The 18,727-nt window shown below is 37.6% G+C and overlaps 1 protein-coding gene across 3 annotated transcripts in view; it reads right to left on the bottom strand.

The window, feature by feature from the left end:
- ZFPM2 (zinc finger protein, FOG family member 2) overlaps positions 1-18,727 on the bottom strand; it is a 321,808-nt gene that overhangs the window by 4,542 nt on the left and 298,539 nt on the right. For all 3 annotated transcript variants that reach the window (XM_084511800.1, XM_084511801.1, XM_084511802.1), the window contains 2 exons: positions 7,665-7,871; positions 2,363-2,587 (listed from right to left, as the gene is read on the bottom strand). In XM_084511800.1, the coding sequence (XP_084367926.1) occupies positions 2,363-2,587; positions 7,665-7,871 (432 nt within the window). The remainder of the gene's footprint in view (positions 1-2,362; positions 2,588-7,664; positions 7,872-18,727) is intronic.

Genomic DNA, 18,727 nt, shown 5'->3' with positions numbered 1-18,727 from the left:
CATTTGTGAGATACATTTAGAATTTGAACTACTCTGGGCCTCAGAGGACAGAACTGAGCAGAGGAGACACACAGAACTTTAATTACCGCTTGTTCCCTGTCAGGCACTTTTTTGCCAGGAGGACACAAGAAGCTTTAGCTCCTCCACTGCTGTGAGATGGTGCTTTCACATTACATAGTGCAGTCATAGTGAAGAATCTCTACAGAATTTCTGTTTCAGTTTGGGCTCCATGCTCCAGTGGCGTAGGTCTGCTACAGCCCCCAGTGGGCCCTTCCACAGAAGCTGAAGGAAAACCAGCATTAGGCTACAGGGTATTTGGAAGAAGAATGTCTCATTCTTACTGCAGAAGCAGCAGTATAACTTGTGATAATCTGTACAGAAGAATTAAAGGTTGGCAGGATCTTAGAGAGAGACTGATGGAACTAACTACTTTGTGGCTAAAACAGAGGAGACGGCTTGAGTTTTAGTCTCTGATCTAATAAGTACCAAAAAATTCTTACTGGAAGCTCAGCCAGATGAACCTATGCCTTTCAAGAAACACAGACGCTTATCTCTAGGTTGCGAGAAGCAGCAGTCACTCATAGCTCATAGCTGCAAACTCTCTCTACACCTAAGTCAATGATATGACACCAAATGCAAAGAGTCGAAGCAACTGTCTCAGACAATGTCTACAATTTCAGAGAGAAATGAAGTTGTTGTCTTCCAAGACTACCTGGTTTTAGTTACTAGACTGTAAGACATTCTGAGCTGCGTTCGTTCACCCTTACTGAAGCTTTTCCACTAATCACTGAACACTGAAATCTTTGCTAGGCAAGAGAGACAGAAAATGGCAATAGCCTGATACTCAAAGTCAAGATATTGAAGCACAAAAATATCTGACCTCTAAATGAATGGCTAAGTGTTATCTGTGCTGTTAGGAAGTTTCCCACTCTTCTAGTCCTATTCAGCGAGGTAACAAACTCTGAAGAAAAAGCCAAAACATATGATCTGAGACCGTGACTTCTATGGGATAATGCACTGATTAGCAATGCCTGAGGATCTTTTTTTGTCTCCTGCACTAAACCTTTCTGATTAGATAATAAAGTATATATACTGGGACAGAGTTGAGGTGGTATAGAAATTTGTCTAACTTTTGTGTATTTTAAAATGTCTTCCAACGTCCTGGTTAAGGCAGCTTCCACAGTGTATTTCTTTTCTTTTTGAATAAGGAAAATATAATTTGAAAAGCATCAGAAGAAACTTTGTCACATCTCCACAGATGGGCAGAGGGGAAAAAAAAAAGAAAAAAGGCAGCATGATGCTTCCTAGGATTGTAATTGCTGCCCAAGTATCAGAGAAAGGTTTTTCACTTCACTAAGTGCACAGAGCAGACTTCTTCTTCCCTATGAGTCAAAAAGTCAAATCAGGCTTTCTTCTGTGAATAAAGCACAAATTATCATCCTTTACACGTCAGCCATTTAACAGGAGAATCAGGGCCCCTGTGGGACCCTTGTCTCTGTCCAGACACACCTCTGTACACGACACAACCAACATACCCACACATGACACTGCAGTTTTATTTGCAGATTTTGAGTGCTAATGGAAACTCTAATACAGAATGTTCTGCAAATTCAAAACCTGCAATCCCAGACCTAATTCAAAACAAATTCAAACAGCACACTCAGAAGACCTTCAGAGAGGGAGATAAGATTCCTGCTGAGTTTTGGATTTTTAATCTCAGGAATTTTTTAATCCCACTTTCCATAAATCCAGTATTATCATTTTAACAACATGGACAAAGAAAACACTATCCCAATTCTATATTTATAAGGAGGAAAATAATATTTTTATGAAACAAGACAATAAGTTTTTATGAAACACATGCCCTGGAAAAACACACTAAGGGTTCTTAACCCTGCTCCTGAAAGCCTCCTGCCTTTAAATCAGAAGCCTACTCCAGGACCCCAACATGCTGTTTCAGAAGGAATAGGTCTCTGGTGGTATGTCTCTCTCCACTGAACGTCAAAAGAGGGTACGTATATATGGAAATCTATGAGACTCACATTTGATGAAAGGAATCATGAAGTAGTCTCTTAGAAAGTACATAAATCTCTGATAAACTAAGAAGCAGAATTCTAATTGTGTTTGGATTCCTGAACTTTACCTTCACTGGTAAAGAAATGCTGCCTGTATGCACACATAGACCCATTAAGAGACTGCATTTAAATGAGATTTTATTGATTAGAGAAATGACTCTGGTTACAAGAGAGATGCTTGGTGTAGAATAAAGGTGGAGACAAACTGTTCCACTGAATGTTTATAGCAAATAATTCTTCAGATAGGTAAATTTAGAAGGGGATGCAGGAAAATATATGGCACTTACCACTGTGAGAATTCAGGTGCATTTCCAGAGCTCTTGCATTAGAAAAACTTTTGGTGCACTGCGGAAAGGGGCAGACACTGGATATCTGTTGAGCACTGTCTTCATTCTCCTCTGACAGCTGAGGCCCCTCTCTTTGCCTCCCACTGCAGTAGTACATGAGGTGGGCCTGCAGATTCCGCTCGCTTCGATACCAAATGCCACAGGATTTGCAAGGGAATATGTCCTCTACAAGCAAATATAACCAGGTGCAGGTTAGCCACAGTGCATTCAGCGCCAACCAATTAATACAGCAGGATTAATTCCCTTCCCCATTAAAAACATGTTTATTTAAAAAAATATTGAAAGCAGAGCCACATGTCACTTGCTGAACATGGGAGACAGCAGTTTCTTTTAAAATGAATTTTTAAAAATAGTTGATATAAAAACAGCTGGATTTTTTTGGCATGCAAATATTAAAAAATGAAATAAAATTACTTGTTTGATGAGAGAATGCAGTGCCAATTCAAAAACTAAGCTGTATTTCCAACACATCATCACACAATAGGAGACACCTTTCAGTCATACTCTTTTTTGTGCGCATGCACAAGTCTTTTCAGCATCAGGCCTTGCAATTTGTGAGTGCTAATTGCAGATCATTCTGAAGAATGAATGTTTATGCAGTTATCACTGTAAAATCCTGTTGCTCTGATATCCTGGAGGCCAAACTAGATTATGTTTCTTTTAGATCATGTAGCATTGAATGTAGTATTATACTAAGCAGCATGTTTATTTCCTGGGTTCTTGTTATCAATACTAGAAGTTAAAATTTCCAGTGTACTTTGTCCTTGTATTGTTGACAAATTGTTACTGTTCCACTTTTCACAATTCAAAAGGGATATTTGCTAAGAATAATGGAATTTCTCATTGTCTTTTATCCTGAAGCGTCAGCATCCTCTCTGAGGGGAAGACAATGGAGAGGTTGCACAGAGTGCTTCCCAGCAGCAGAGGGAGTAGATATGTTGAGCATGTACTGGAGGCTACATACTTTACTCACATGAAGACTAATAATGAACACTGTATATTTACACAAAGCAGACAGATATATGGTTGTTAATATCCTGTCAGAAGGATACCTTACACAGTGCATTTTCTGTATCTGTCTCAGAAGGATAAAAGACCTGTTTGATCTTTCTGAAAGCCGAACTTGTTATCCTATCAGTAAGAACAAGGACGAAATCCTAGCCCTTTAGGGTACATATATACTAGTAAACTAAAACAGTGACAGGGTCTAGACTGGAGCACTGGAACTTCTTTTTTTATATTGTTAAAACATGAGGATGGTCCTTTTGCACACTTTTGGCTTAAATCAGTTAATATTTTCCCCATTTCTGGATACAGTTTGGGAGTTACTATACGCCATGTATCATTCCCTGTAATTGGTTTGGATGCTTCTCACTTGTTTTTGAGACTCGGAGAGAATAAAAGTATGAGTGCAGCCACAGCGTGCCAGCTGACTGCAGGATCAGAGATCAGGCAATTGTAGTTAATGTTAAAATACAATGTTAAAATGTTGATCTTGGTTAACACCAAAACTCCCACTGACTGCAGAACAAAAAAAGGGCAAAGTTGAAGGTAACAGCCCACTAAAATGGATGAATCTTTCATTTGTTAAATCTCAAATGCAGACAAAATTTACACTTTGCTTCACAGATTGCATGCTAATGTTTGTCTACTTCTCTGCTCATGAATTTATATAAAATATTTTCACTACTACCAGTGTTTATTCTTCCTTCACCACTAAAAAATTGTGCATGACACAAACATTTAATGGAGCAGTTAGTATTCAATATACCACTATTAAGACCTTACTGATATGGATCACAGCATTTGAAATGTCTATCTCATGTGAAACCTGACATTTCAACATTTGGTTTTGGCTTTAAATCATTTCAAAAAGTTGAACCACTGAGGTTTTTTTAGAAGAGAAAGTCCAAAGGACAGTAATACGAAATTTTGATTGTGGGTAAGCATGCCCCATTTGAATTTATTTGACAACATTCTATCACAGAATTTAACTTTCTGATTATCTTAATGAATTTGACTCCAACCACCTTTACTTCCTATGGGCTAGATAGCCTGGACAGACTGCAGCACGATGAATATGTGACTCTCCGTATGTGCCATGCAGAAGAAATACATTTGAAGATTTTTACATGGTGGGAGGATGGAGTTCCACAGAGAATAATGTATAGAAATAGGATCTGAAACTATTACTCCCCTAAAGCAATGCAAAATAGATAAAGGTCACTCTGAGTTAATGTTTAAAATATTTCAATTTGTTTCAACAGATATTTTCAAAATATTTCAGTAGATTACTTCAGAAAACAAAACATTGAAGTTCAAGCTGACTAAGCCAAGGGTAATATTCTGATTTTGATTTTTGAATAGGAAACATTATAAAAACCAACCCTACAACTTTTATTTTTTCTAGAAATCGAAATTGTTTTAGAGATCTGAATATAAGATGTCTCATTACAGAGCTAGATGTGCATTTAACATACTACTGGACTGACATTTGACTCGAGACTTTACTGAAGAAACTGAATTTCCTCAACCCAGTAATGAAAGGTAGAGACTTCCCAGTCTGGTCTGAGGCAAAGGTAGAATCACAGAATCACAGAATCACAGAATTTTCTAGGTTGGAAGAGACCTCAAGGTCATCGAGTCCAACCTCCAACCTAACGCTAACAGCCCTCCACTAAACCATATCCCTAAGCTCTACATCTAAGCGTCTTTTGAAGACTTCCAGGGATGGTGACTCCACCACTTCCCTGGGCAGCCTGTTCCAATGCCTCACAACCCTTTCTGTAAAGAAGTTCTTCCTAACATCTAACCTAAAACTCCCCTGGCTCAACTTAAGCCCATTCCCCCTCGTCCTGTCACCAGGCACGTGGGAGAACAGGCCAACCCCCACCTCTCTACAGCCTCCTTTAAGGTATCCGTAAAGAGCAATAAGGTCACCCCTGAGCCTCCTCTTCTCCAGGCTGAACAAGCCCAGCTCCCTCAGCCGCTCCTCGTAGGACTTGTTCTCCAGGCCCCTCACCAGCTTCGTCGCCCTTCTCTGCACCCGCTCAAGCACCTCGATGTCCTTCTTGTAGCGAGGGGCCCAAAACTGAACACAGTACTCGAGGTGCGGCCTCACCAGAGCTGAGTACAGGGGGACGATCACCTCCCTAGCCCTGCTGGTCACGCTGTTCCTGATACAAGCCAGAATGCCGTTGGCCTTCTTGGCCACCTGAGCACACTGCTGGCTCATATTCAGCCGACTGTCCACCATCACTCCCAGGTCCTTCTCTGCCTGGCAGCTTTCCAACCATTCCTCTCCCAGCCTGTAGCTCTGCTTGGGGTTATTGCGCCCCAGGTGCAGGACCCGGCACTTGGCCTTGTTAAACTTCATGCAGTTGACCTCAGCCCATCGGTCCAGCCTATCTAGAAGGTTCTGGACAGTGAGACATGCTGCTTTAGCAGCCTCTGGAAGTTAAGGTTACTATGAGCTGCTGCTAAGCCTATAGAGTAAGATCAGATACACCACCAACCTAGATTCTTCTTGGCAGCAGAACTGGCAATGATCAGAGCAACTTTCTCTCCAAAAGGCAGGAAAGTAACAGACATGCTTCCAGCAATTTGGTGCTGTAGAAATCTGGTTACTTTGCCAAAGCCCAGAGTTGGCCTTGCACGGTTTTGCACAAAACTGTATCTTCAGCTGAAACAAGTTGCAAATGAGTCTTTATCCTTTACACTAGGTAACTCCTTCCCTGGTGGCTTCCTTGTAGCTGTTGGCTACGAACAATGGTCTGTCTTAACTGTGGTAATTTGCTGGTCCATTTAAGGGGCTTCCAGCCCAGTATCTTTTGGAAAGATACTGTATGATGTTAATTGTTGGTTCTGCCAACAGAGATATCACCTCACAGCAGCCCCAGTGCTAGGGTAAAAATGCATGTCATTATCTAAAGTGCTTGAGATTGCTGTCAACTCTCTGAGAGGAAGGACTCAGATGACTTGGACAATTTAAGGTTTATCTTTTAAAACAGGCTAACAGTAAATGTATAGCTATGACAGTTGTTTACCCAGAAAACCAGCAATGAAAAAAAAAAAAAAAAAAAAAAAAAAAAAAAGACTGAATCTGAATGAAAGGTGTTACCACAGATATTTACCACAGATATTTTAATTAGTCCTGTCTGAAAAGCTTCAAGGTGTGACTGTTCGTGACAATATTATTCCACGTGAATCTGAGTGGTAGATCATGCGTCCGTGTGATTTAGGTGCGTTCACACCTGACATACTGTGTTCAGCAGCTCACTGTATCTAACCACACTACTTACAAACCACAGGAAGCATGGGGAGGTGTTATGATGCAAAGTCTTAATGGTCAGTCTTACAGAAAAAAAAAAAAAAAAGAAAAACAACCCTGAAAGAGATAACTATGTGTAGTAGGCCTGTATGATAAGTGGTGAGGACTATGGTAACATTTAAAGTTTGGAAAGTACTTGGTGAGGAGGGTGAGAAACTAGGGCTGTATAAAGGTAAGAAGCAGTAACACAAAAAAAAAAAAAAAAAAAAAAAGTTGAAGAAATGAAATCTAATTAGGAAATAATTCAAGTTGAACTGTCCCAGCTCAGTAACTCACTTATGTGCTAATGTCCCTCCTCTCTAAGGACAACACTTAATTAGATAGTATATTTTGTCCATGATAGGGTCTATTGATGTCTAGAGGACTTGAAAACATTCTTGGATAGCAACACTGAACAGTAAATACTACAATAAATCAGGGATGCTATAAGTAATGATCACTGCTGCATTTTGAAACAGCCACTGGAGAGATGTGTTCTATCTTTCCATTGACTATTGTGAATTATTGCCAGAAGCTGCAACTATAAGCAACAAGCTGACTTGAGCAGCAAAGGCTGGACTTTCTGACTTAACAGGCCTATCTCATCTGCTTTTTTAACAGTTTCTATCACCTCTGTGAGCAGATGACAGGACTGTGACACGAGGGCAGGTCTGATGCTCTGGGTGAGCTCAGCTGCCAGAACATTTTTCTTCCTCCTCTTGTCTGTGAGTTCATGTGAGATGATGGGGAAACCAACCCAGACTTTGAGCTGTGTGTTTTAGGTCATGCAATTTCTGTGGTCTTGAGTTCACTGTTAGATCTTTATGTTCTTTACGAATATGTTCATAATATATAAATTCATATAAATATCTGTATGTTCTTTAGAATACTGCTGTTTTAAAACAAAGCTAGAGAATAGCATTCACCACTTACTGTTCACAATAGCTGTAGGCAAAATAGATGCCATTGCAGCCTGTTGAGGGAGCAATTGTATTGAGTCCAGCAGGCGTGCAGGATACATCCCTTCTGTAAGAGTCATCTGACTAGCAGCTTGCAGCCTTGAGTCAAAATCCACAACAAAGGCAATTAGCTCTTCACCCTCTGAGATGGCCTTGGTCGTGGTACACCAAAGCTGCCCTCCTACAGGAAAAGTAATAAAAAATAAAATTTAATTGAAGATATCATATTCCAGAACTTAAACATCAGTACCATGTCTTTACGCTTTTTTTTTTTTTTTTTTTTTTTTTTCATTTTGAAGCTTTGTTCAAGGGGAAGATGCAAATAAATTTTACATCTACCATATTCCTTATATCAACATAAGAATTGTCAATGTACATGAAAAACAATTTGGGGATATTATTCCCAATTATTTGCAGCACTGATATGCATTTAGTTTTTCATTTTCTACCCTAAAAGGTCAGCATTATAAAAATCAAGGTGAAAATATTTCCACTAAACTTCCTGTGTATTTTTTGTAATTCTGTTTTATTTTGAATACCAAATCACAGCACGATAAAACCAAACAGCTGAAAAAAAAAAAAAAGACATCAGATTTCCTCTTAAGGACATTCTTCCCCTCCCTTATGTTTGCCACCATCTTTCTCTAAAAAATCTTCCCTTATGTAATATTCTTTGTAACATGACTGCTTTATCTCTGCTTACACTGACTGAACTTCCTGAAAAGAAGATATGCCAAAGATCTGTTTCATAAAGGCTTATTCAAATAAAGGTTTGTTTAAAAGGTGGGGGGAGGTGGAAGAACTTTCATCAAACAGTAAGATACACTATAGCTCTGTGCTGCAAATGTCACGTGTAGTGCATTAAAAAGAAAATTAACTATGCGAGTACATCTACTAATGTATTTGAATGCGATAGTGAATGCTCATTTATTTAACATGTTTAGACAGGCAGAGCACTTATATTGTGTTATCTACACTCTCAGGCCTAGATACATATCCAATACAGTTATGCCTGAAATAATGTTGCATACTTTATATGTTATAAAGCTTTTTTTTCCTCAGGTTTTGTATATATAGAAAAAGCTATATGTTGTATTCATTAGGCAAGCAAAAACTGTACTCGTTTTGATAAGTAATATTGCTGTGTTTATCTTTCGGCATAACTGCCTTTTCAACTACACTTCATTTTTTTCCCCTCAAAGAGATTATAGTTTTAAAACAACTTGTTGCAAAAATCTGGTAGAGGAGATAACAACAGTGTATGATATGCCACAGCTAAATGGAAGAATTAGGACATTGTTTTACAGAAATCTTGGACAATTAATTAAACCAGTCTATTAGCTTTCAAAGATGAGCAAACAAAACAGCATCAGTGACAATGTGTTTCAGTGGAAAAATAAAGCTAAGCTTCCAGACCTCAAAGTGGTGTAAAAGTTTCAAAGCAGAAAAGTGTCTTTGTATTCACCCTTTGGTAACACAGCAGTTGAAGGTGGCTCCAAAGTTTATATGAAATTTACTGTAACGGGACCAAAGCATGCTGTTTACAACCATCCAAAAATCACAGCATTAAATGGTGTAAATCTGAGTAATTTCCTCTACAGAATAAGAAGATGAAACGTGAAGATAAATGTCTACAAATGCAGAATTCTAATGACCAAGCAGGAAATCAAACATTTGAAGAGCACAGTTGGACTTATTGTCTCATATAAGTAAAGAGTACAGAAGCCTTTGGATTTAGACAAGTACAAAACCTGTTCAAGGGAGAACCAGGCTAAATTCCTAAAGCATAATTAATTAGTCTCATAGATAAAATACACGATACACACTGCAATTTCTCAACCTGAAACTGGGTACTCTCACTGTAAACAACATACATTTTATTTTCTGGGAGGAAATATGATTTCTATTATTACTATGCACTCCTATTTTATTTTCATATGGAAAAAGTAATAATCAATGTGTTTGAGTCCATCTAATGTAGAATAAAAGCTCTTCCTATGCTGCATTATTCACTGAATTCCTTAATGAAATAAAAATGAGTCAGTGCAGAAGAACCAACTGAGACTTTATCCCAGCAAACATCTTGACATGCTGTACCCTTGGGGAAGAAAAACAAAACAAAACAAAACAAAACAAACAAAAAAAAAAAAGTGAAGTTGATTACTGGGTCTCCAGCTGTAATCAGGCTAAAAGGCTGACTCAGTCTCCTCGTGTTAGAGCTCCTTAGGGTGTTGACTCACGTCCAGCAGGAGATTACGCCAGGACAGCTGAGGAGGGTAGTGACCTCGGCTGCTTGCTCCACCCAGCTCCTGGAGGCTGTCACACCTATGGCAGGCACAGCTGAATGGGATGTGCAACAGCTTTGGGAGCAAAGCAATTTCTAGCATGGTAAACCAGAACTACAGAATTTTAATCCACTCCTACATTTGAATACAAACCTTCAGCCCAGGATAATTCAGATCCATGAAGTACAGAGTGATTTTCACATTTTCTAGAGAAAATGAGGTGTTTAAGTGATCGTGGCATACGTATCTATGATTTCAAGAGTCTGTGATATCTTGTTAAAGTTAAATCCTTAGATGAACTCCCAAATGATGCATGCCTCCAGCTGTTGGAAATAAAGGGTATCACCTCTGCAGCAATTTTCATCCACTGGGACAGGACCCAGCACAGTCCTCTCTTGTCCCCTTCTATGCTTGGTGTAAGGAAATACCTGGGGTTTTAGAAGACAGAAATGACTTCATTCCCCTTAATGCATAAAAATATACCACATAAAAATGTCGTGGTCTTCATGGACATCATGTGCATGTTGGAAGGGAAGTCTTCTTAAGCTTTGTATTGCATAGTCAGGAAAATGGAGTGCAGAGATCCTAACAGAGGCTTCTAAATTTAATAGGAAGTTCCAATTATGATTATCATATGAATTATGGTAGACATCCTTGATCCTTGTTAGGGATCACAGCTTCCTTACAGGTGGTGGTTACAAAACAGGAAAGAAGTTTTGCTTCCCACAAACATTTCTACAAGCTAAAACACAACAGGCACGTACGTACACAGTGATATCTCAAGAGCACAACATCTTTTCATAAAGCAAAGGGCAGTGTTAATGAGGGATTTTAAAAGGATAATAAGGATGGCTATAAATAGTCTTTGCTAAGTACAGGTGGCAATGGAGAAGGAGATAGGAAGATGTTTGCTTGAAATATTTACAGAACATGAAGATTCCATAAGGAAATGTAAAAGCCTGTCATTTGCATGAGATGACATTATGGCTAAGCTGGCTTAAAAAATTTTAACCACTTGTTCTTTTGTCAGAAAAAACTTATGGCGGTGAAATAGTTCTGACAAAGCATTACCAGACCAAGTTGCTCTGTCCTAGGATAGACTCAGTCATCAAAAGAAGGAAACCTCCAGATAAGCTCTAATAAGGAAGAGTGACTGGGCCCCAGAAATGAAACAGCAGTTATACTACTTGGTTAGAAGGCAAGGCAATAGTAGACTGATGACATGGCCCTCTTCTTGCCCCTAATGAGTATGCTCGTCATCTATTTATAGTGAAGAGGGTCTTACTGGTTCTACACAAGTCTTATTCGTATTCCAGTGTAGGAGGGAAGTTTTTGAAATATTAGAAGGCTTTGTGACACTGAAAAACTATTTTAAATACTATTTCTATAGTCTAGTTCTGCCTGGAATTGAAATAAAAATTTCTCGAGCCTGCAATATTGTTTTATGTCTGTGTTTAACAAGAAATGCACCTGCTTTGTAACACGTACATGTCAGCAGCAGAAGAAAATAAAAACGTCCATAAACACCGTTTATGTATGTATTTCAATTCTTTTGCTAGCTCACATTGCAAGGAATTAGAAATGCTTATTTAATCACAGAAAGTTGGGAAAGTTAGAGAATATCATACTGTGCAAGCCAGAGCAAAAAATTACATTCCAATTGCATTGGCATAAGTTCTTTATCAAATGACATCAGGCACTGAAGCAGCTAACTGATACCTCCAGAGTTTCCACCAAACAGAAAGGTTATTTCAGGATTCTTTGTCTGCATCTTTCACGGCAAACATTTTTGCTGCTTGAAAAAACAAAACAAAACAACAACCAAACCAAACCAAATCAAAAAAAAAAAAACAACAAAAACTGCCCTTAAATAAACTAAACAAACAAAACAACAACAATAACAACAAAAAACACTTTATATGCAAAAGAAAAAGTAAGGTCTGATGTCCCTGAAAAACTGTGGACTTACTGTTCTTTGTAATGTTTATGATCAAGATTCTTGTGCAAACAGATCTGGTTCCTAACAGGAAGCTTATAAATCATACTCATAATTGCTGTCAAAACTGCACTGGAGTGTACTGCAAGTTTCGATAATAAAGAATAGAGTCACAGTTCAAACTTGATTACATTTTGGAAATTCATGCTGCTCTTACAAGAATCAGTGGTCTTAAATATCTTCTTCTCCTGCCAAATTTTTCACTTGCACTTTTTATTATTTATGAAATCAGTGTCTGCACAATGTCATACAGACCTCTGCTGATAAACTCTAATTAAGATTAAGACAAGCCTTTTGGAAAGGATCCCATCATTAGCAAACATGATAAACACAAAAATACTCCCTACTTGTCAACCAGGAGCAATTCAGTAACCTAACAGTATTATCTGTTGCTAGGCTACAGAGCTGACAAAGCTTCAATTATATTGTATGGCCATACCTATAGAATACTGTATAAGCAAAATGTATCTAATATAAAAGCATTTAACTTCATCCATGCTATCTGTAATTCATGGCTTCTTTCAATGGCAAAAATCAGGTTAATAATTACATAGCATGCTGGAAAAATCTTGGCGATGTGTCATGTTTGCACAATTTTTTCTAATTTATCTCTATGATTGATAGACATTTGCTTTGTAAAAATAATAAATGCAAGCAATGGGATGCTGTAAACCAGAAACGCAACTACATCTGGGCTCATCAAGATATGGAACCACACAGTATAAAAAATACATAGTAAATTGAACCAATTAAATCATACTTAGATGCAGTAATATTCTATCTTATATATTCAGAATAAGGACTACTGTGGTGAGAGATGGACATACTAATACTAAACTTTATTTAAGACAAACATCAAAAATACAATATTTTATTTTATTTATTATTTTTTTTCTAAACAGAGCTTCATTTTTCCTCCTACATTGGGGATTATTATTATTTTTTTTTTCCTTAAAGCAACCTGGAATCAGCAATTTACTCTGAAGATTAAACTAAAGCAATGGACCTTCACTCTTTTTGATTCTCAGAACCCTACAACACTTCCAGTGAAGACAGAGACCCCAGCACAGTCATCCTTCAGACAGTGGGCTTTTTTTTTTTTTTTCCCAGTTGCTTTTTGTAGATCTTAAGGAGTTATCATTTGGTGTCAATGGGTCACAATCAAAAAAAATAAATTAGGACAGACTCCCCCATTAACTCCATAGGGAGGAATCATTTTCAAAATGAATGGAACCATAAAGCCTCTTGATTCATACTGCTGTTTTTGGGAAAGGTGACTTTGCAAGTTACTAAAAGCAACATTTTCAATGAGTACTGCTGTTTCATGGAAGGAAGTGCTTTTTCACAGATTAAGAAGAATAACGTTGATATAAACCTATATTCAAATGCAATCCCAGTTTTCCAGTCTCAGGTATTAGTCTGTTTTCATTGCTGAACCATTAAGGCTTTTTTGTTTGTTTGTTTCTTGACCCAGAAATAGCATATGTCTTTCACAGAGGTTTAGGAAACCAATGGCAATTTCTATTGAAAACAATGTTCAGTGCCAGTTAATTCGGAAGTACTACTTTGGTATAGTAAAATTTGTGCTTACTAGATTTGATTGTGTTGCTGCGACAACATAATAGCCCATTTCCTGTATACACATCTTTTTGCAAGAAGGGTCAAAAGACTATCAGAATTTATTTAAACAACAGACTGTGTTACTCTTAGTGACTTCCAGGCATCATCAACTGAATTAAACTTTCCTCTCCCAATGAAATATTTCAATTTGTAAAAAATGATGCTTTTTAGTAGTGGCAATGGGGGTTGGAGTTTATTTATATTCCCTCCTTTGTTGCCCACACTAAGCATTTAAGGAGAATTTGCACACCACAATGGGATGGGATCTTCATAGTTGGGTTCCTCTCACTTGTCACCCATAGGGTTGTGAGTACCCAGCATAATGAATGCCATTTCAGTGCGGCACAAGTAACTGGGTAGATCTCATTTTTGACATGAACAAAGTACATATATCTATATGTAGACACATTGTTTAATAAAAAAAAATATAATTAATTCAAATCCAATACTGTTGAAATTTTTGACAGTAGAGTGGTACAAGGAAGAGAACTTATAAATTATGTGTGCCCCTTCTTTGAAAAATGCTTTGGAGGTTTCTTTGTGCATTGGCAAATACAGTAGGAATATGAGGTATTGTGTGGATCCTCCTGCACAGCACCTGATAAAAGAATAAAGAGCTGTGACATATTCTTAAAACAATAGAGGAATTAAAGAGAAACAATGGGCCAGCTGCTTCATTAATACAATCAAAAGAGAGCCCAGCACAGAGGAGTCCAGATAATTAAGCACTACTCTTTTAGACCTTTTTTCTATAATAAATTTGCTAAAAATTTATTAACTACTTCATAGTTGCTACACCGATCTATGTACTTGTTTATTTAGGTTGATTAATGCCTTTTCAGGATTCTACAACATGCCAACTCATGGTTCATACAAGTTTTTGAATAAAATAATGTAAGAATAAGTGATATAGATCTGTAGTATATACAGCAATAAATCAAAAGCATTTTGTGAACAGTCTTTCCAGTTGCTAAATAATTCTTCACATTTTTCACTTGTGTACAAAATATATATACTTTGCACAACATTTTTGCCGTTCATGTATTTTAATGCCAAGGTTCCAAATAAGTCTCCGTGAAGTGTCTCAAAAATCACCCCTACTAATTTAGACTTCTTAAAATAATAGTTTTAGTGCCATATTGAGATTAATGAGATTACTTGCCAGCGTTTTCTACCATTTCTCCTTGTTTACCAATTAAACAGATTGCCAAAAGATACTTGACCTTTAATTTTAACTACCACTACATATTATAAGCATACTGCCTGGGAAAAGAAAAAAGAAAAAAAAGAAAAGAGTAAAATCTATCATACTGTGTAAAATTAAACTAATACAGTGGACAAACCAGTTCAGACACCACTTTTGCTATTACTTTTTGTTCACCATAAAATACAGAGCCTGCTTCATTTTTAACTCACTGAACAAACTGCAAAATAAAGGTACTGTAAGAGTGATATTTTTCAGAACAACAGAAGAACACTCAGCTTAAAGGCACTTGCCAAACTGAAGGCTGCTTTTAAATCCCTGCATTTTGAGATATGAAATGTCTGACCAGAAAGAGAGGAGAAAAGTACTCCCTAAGAATATAGCTCTTACTCCTGAACATGAGTCAGCCTGAGCTTTGGGCCTGACATTGGCTCAGTCATATGGGATAGTTGTACTGTTTTTCTCAAAATAGATCGTTTTATAGTTAAATCTGTCAGGTAGATTTAGATCTAGTCTGTTACAGTTAAATCTACCAGATAGGTGGCAGAGTAAAGATAGAAAGGAAAATATAAAAGGAACTTTTCCTAGGAGACAAAAGAGTGCTCTAGGGGAGTGAACTCCCTAACCTGGCCTGTTGTGTGTCACTATAAGGGGTAGATTTTCCCTTGCTGCAGTATGGCTATGGCTACCATCACAAAATGCATTTCAGTAGCTAATTAATACTGCAAAAAGCTTGCCATCAGCTGAACCCCAAATGAAGAGCACTCTTTCTGAAGATCAAGCAGTATAACGAACACTGAGATTTGACCCCTTATTTTTCCCCTCTTGTCTGCTAGCTTTTTGTTAGTTTGAGGATTTCTATTTGTTTCCTCCAATTAAATGTCCGTGTGTAACACTCAACAGAGTTCTATTAGGTAAAGAAGAAAAATAGATTAGTCTTCTGAAAATATTCACAGGAAAATAATGTGGTAATTTTATTTGCCATTTTCCCCCCTGATAGAGCTGTCACAGCTTATTTACCACAGGGGGAGACAGTTAAACCCATATCCTTAGAAGTTCTATGCATTTAAGAGGCTTATATATCTCTTCTGGGACCCTCGTTCAAATCCTGGGCTAATCAGAGTGAATACATATCTTTCTATTAGATGGCTCTAAAAAGTCTTAGGTGATATCAGTTCCTGGTGGACGACAGTCCACAGCGTAAAACTATTAAATGTTTGGCACAACTGGCAATACTTACAGAATGAAACTGGAAACTGTAATATCCTCCCACATCACAAGAAGTTAAGTCTGCTGCTCAGAGGTTGAAATTAAAGCCTGCCACAAATGCTAAACCTGTTATATTTCCTTAATTCAGCATAAATTCAAACAAGGAAGTTGAAAGGAGTTCTTTCACAAGTTTAGCAATTTCTTTCTTTCTTTTTTTTTTTTTTTTTCAAAGTCCTATGTTTTTAATTCAGTGTTACAACTTTTTTACATTTTAACTGGGACCTCACTTGAGTGTTACTTCAGAGTTTACTTATTGTTCAGAAAAAAAAAAAGAAAGAAAAAAGAAAAAAAATAAACAGCTTGAAACAAAACAAACAAACAAACAAAACCAGTAAACCCTTGCTGATATTGCTCATATTGCACTCCCATCACCACAGTGAAGGTGTTGGGATTTATTGTGGCAGCAAGCTCATCTACCTTTTCACTTTTTTACAGGATCAGTGAACGGGCACTCTCCAAAGAGCGTCCCAGGAGACATTCCCAGACGATCACCACTGCCCCTCCAGCTTTTGGGGATGCACCAGGTTTCAGAGAGAGAGGAAACTGCCTGCTGAAACCAACTGACCACAGCGAAGCCATGCTTTAGATACACACATTCCTACAGTCCCTGCTTCCCTAACAGCACAGCTGTAAGGTGACCTTTTTGTAGCCTTACAAATGCAATCAAGCCTGTGGATTGTCTTTTCAGAGTTATTTTGTGAGAGTGGAGTGTATGAAAAAATGAGGTGATTAAATGAGACAATAGATATATTTTAATGGCACCTCTTTCTTGCAGAGAAAACAGAGTACACTACATCTTATCAATGTACCTGCTACTGTCGGGCTCATTTCTTCCCCTTGGGCAAATGTAGAGTGAATGGCAAAGGTACCTGAGCAGAAGGAAGGATTATATAGAGGGAGCTGGATTGATAGGTTGTGTTTGTAAGGGAAATAAACACATTAAATAGAAGAACAAATGGGGAAGTTATTATAGAATGGCGAAATCAAAATAAAAAATAAATACCAGCTGTGACACCTGGTTACTTATTCAATACAGCGACCCCACTCCAGAAAAAGCTCAAGACCATGGGTGATACAGAAACAAAAGCCAACTTTTATAACAAACAGAAAATGGAGTATTTAGCTGTGTGTACTGTAACCCTGAGAAAACAGTTGCAATTATAGCACATCATCTTGGACCTTCTTTCCTCTTGTCAGCGTTCAGCTCACATATTAAGGTCCAGGAACTAGTTTACCTCAGTTGGAAGCAAAGTAACATTTCATTGATTTAAAAAAAATCTTGCTCCCACTCAAACCGTTAGACGATTTCATATTGACTGCACTGGAATCAAGGCTGTGTGACAAATCAGTGGGTCTTACTAAACAAGCAGATGATGAAAAGGCATTAAAAGTAGATCTCTATGTTAAATACATTCCAAAATGTAAATGTCAGAGAGGCTACAATAAGAATCTATCTCCTTTAGTCTCTTCTATTTAAAAAGGACCTTATTTAAACAAACAAACAAACAAACAAATAAATAAAAACCACACAGATTTCCTCCAGTTGTGTTAAAAATTAGTACTATAATTCTGCTTTTTACAGTAAAAGCTGTAAGTAAAAATGACCGAAAATTTGTGACAATCAAATGCATTTCCACCATCCGAGCTAGCTATATACAAAGTCCAGAGTAAATAAGCATTTTAAACCATAGTATATGGTTTTGTTCAGCTCATAAGAGACACCATTAACAAATCTTGTAATGGTAACAGCAAGACCAAGCTACTTGTGGTCAAAATTGAAACAAACAACCAAAAAAAGATCATGAATGAGCAAATAGTAAAGACACTTGCTGTACACAGTAACATGGATTAGCAATTAAAGAGGATTCTGTACTTTCAAATAAGGCTTAATAAGAAATATCAGTTTACCAAGCATCATACAGGTGCATAGGAGCTGCCATTCTGCCTGCCTGCCTGGTCAGCATGATTTCTAAATGGCCACGAAAGAAGTGACTGTATACCCAAAGGCAAGCTGTCAAAATTCAGGCTGCAGCTGATAAACTGATTACAAAGCTGCTTAAGACTTTGCTTGTAAACAAAAGCATTTATCAACTAATAATTTGCAATAAACTGATGTAACTCCCAGCTGAGCCCCAAACTGTAATTGTCTTTACCATCTGCCTATTAAAATACCATTCTTCATCACCAAGCAGGAGCAGAAGGGAGAAAATCTCCAACAACTACATAACTTGCATGCTTATAAATAATCTGCGAGCATTTCACACTTTCATTATGATTGCCAGGTTTTGTATACTTCATTTTCTTTTTTGAGAGGCAAAGAGGTGCTGTAAAGTGGCAGAAAAGAAATTAATAAATACCGCCTGGTGCAAGAAAAAATTATGTAAGTTCATCATACTCTGCAGTTTCTTAATTTTTTCTCTTTTTGCTACTCCATGGGAATATCATGATGGAAGCCCCCTGAAGCACAACTTTGCAGATTAAACTCTCAATTTCTTTTCAACTTGTCAGTTTTCATTACCTTTCTTTCTTATGCATTCACTTCTTACAGTTGCTTCAATGGGAAGCCAGTTAAAGCATGCTGGCACCCTAGGGGGGAGCCTGCCAGAGTCTGCGGGACTCTGCAGACTCCATGGACCTCTGCAGGGTCACCCATTTTGTCTATC

The sequence above is a fragment of the Aythya ferina genome, assembly GCF_964211825.1.
Source record: "Aythya ferina genome assembly, chromosome: 2".
Lineage (NCBI taxonomy): Eukaryota > Metazoa > Chordata > Aves > Anseriformes > Anatidae > Aythya > Aythya ferina.
The sequence above is the reverse complement of the archived record's forward strand: the minus strand, read 5'-3'. Positions and strand labels throughout refer to the sequence as shown.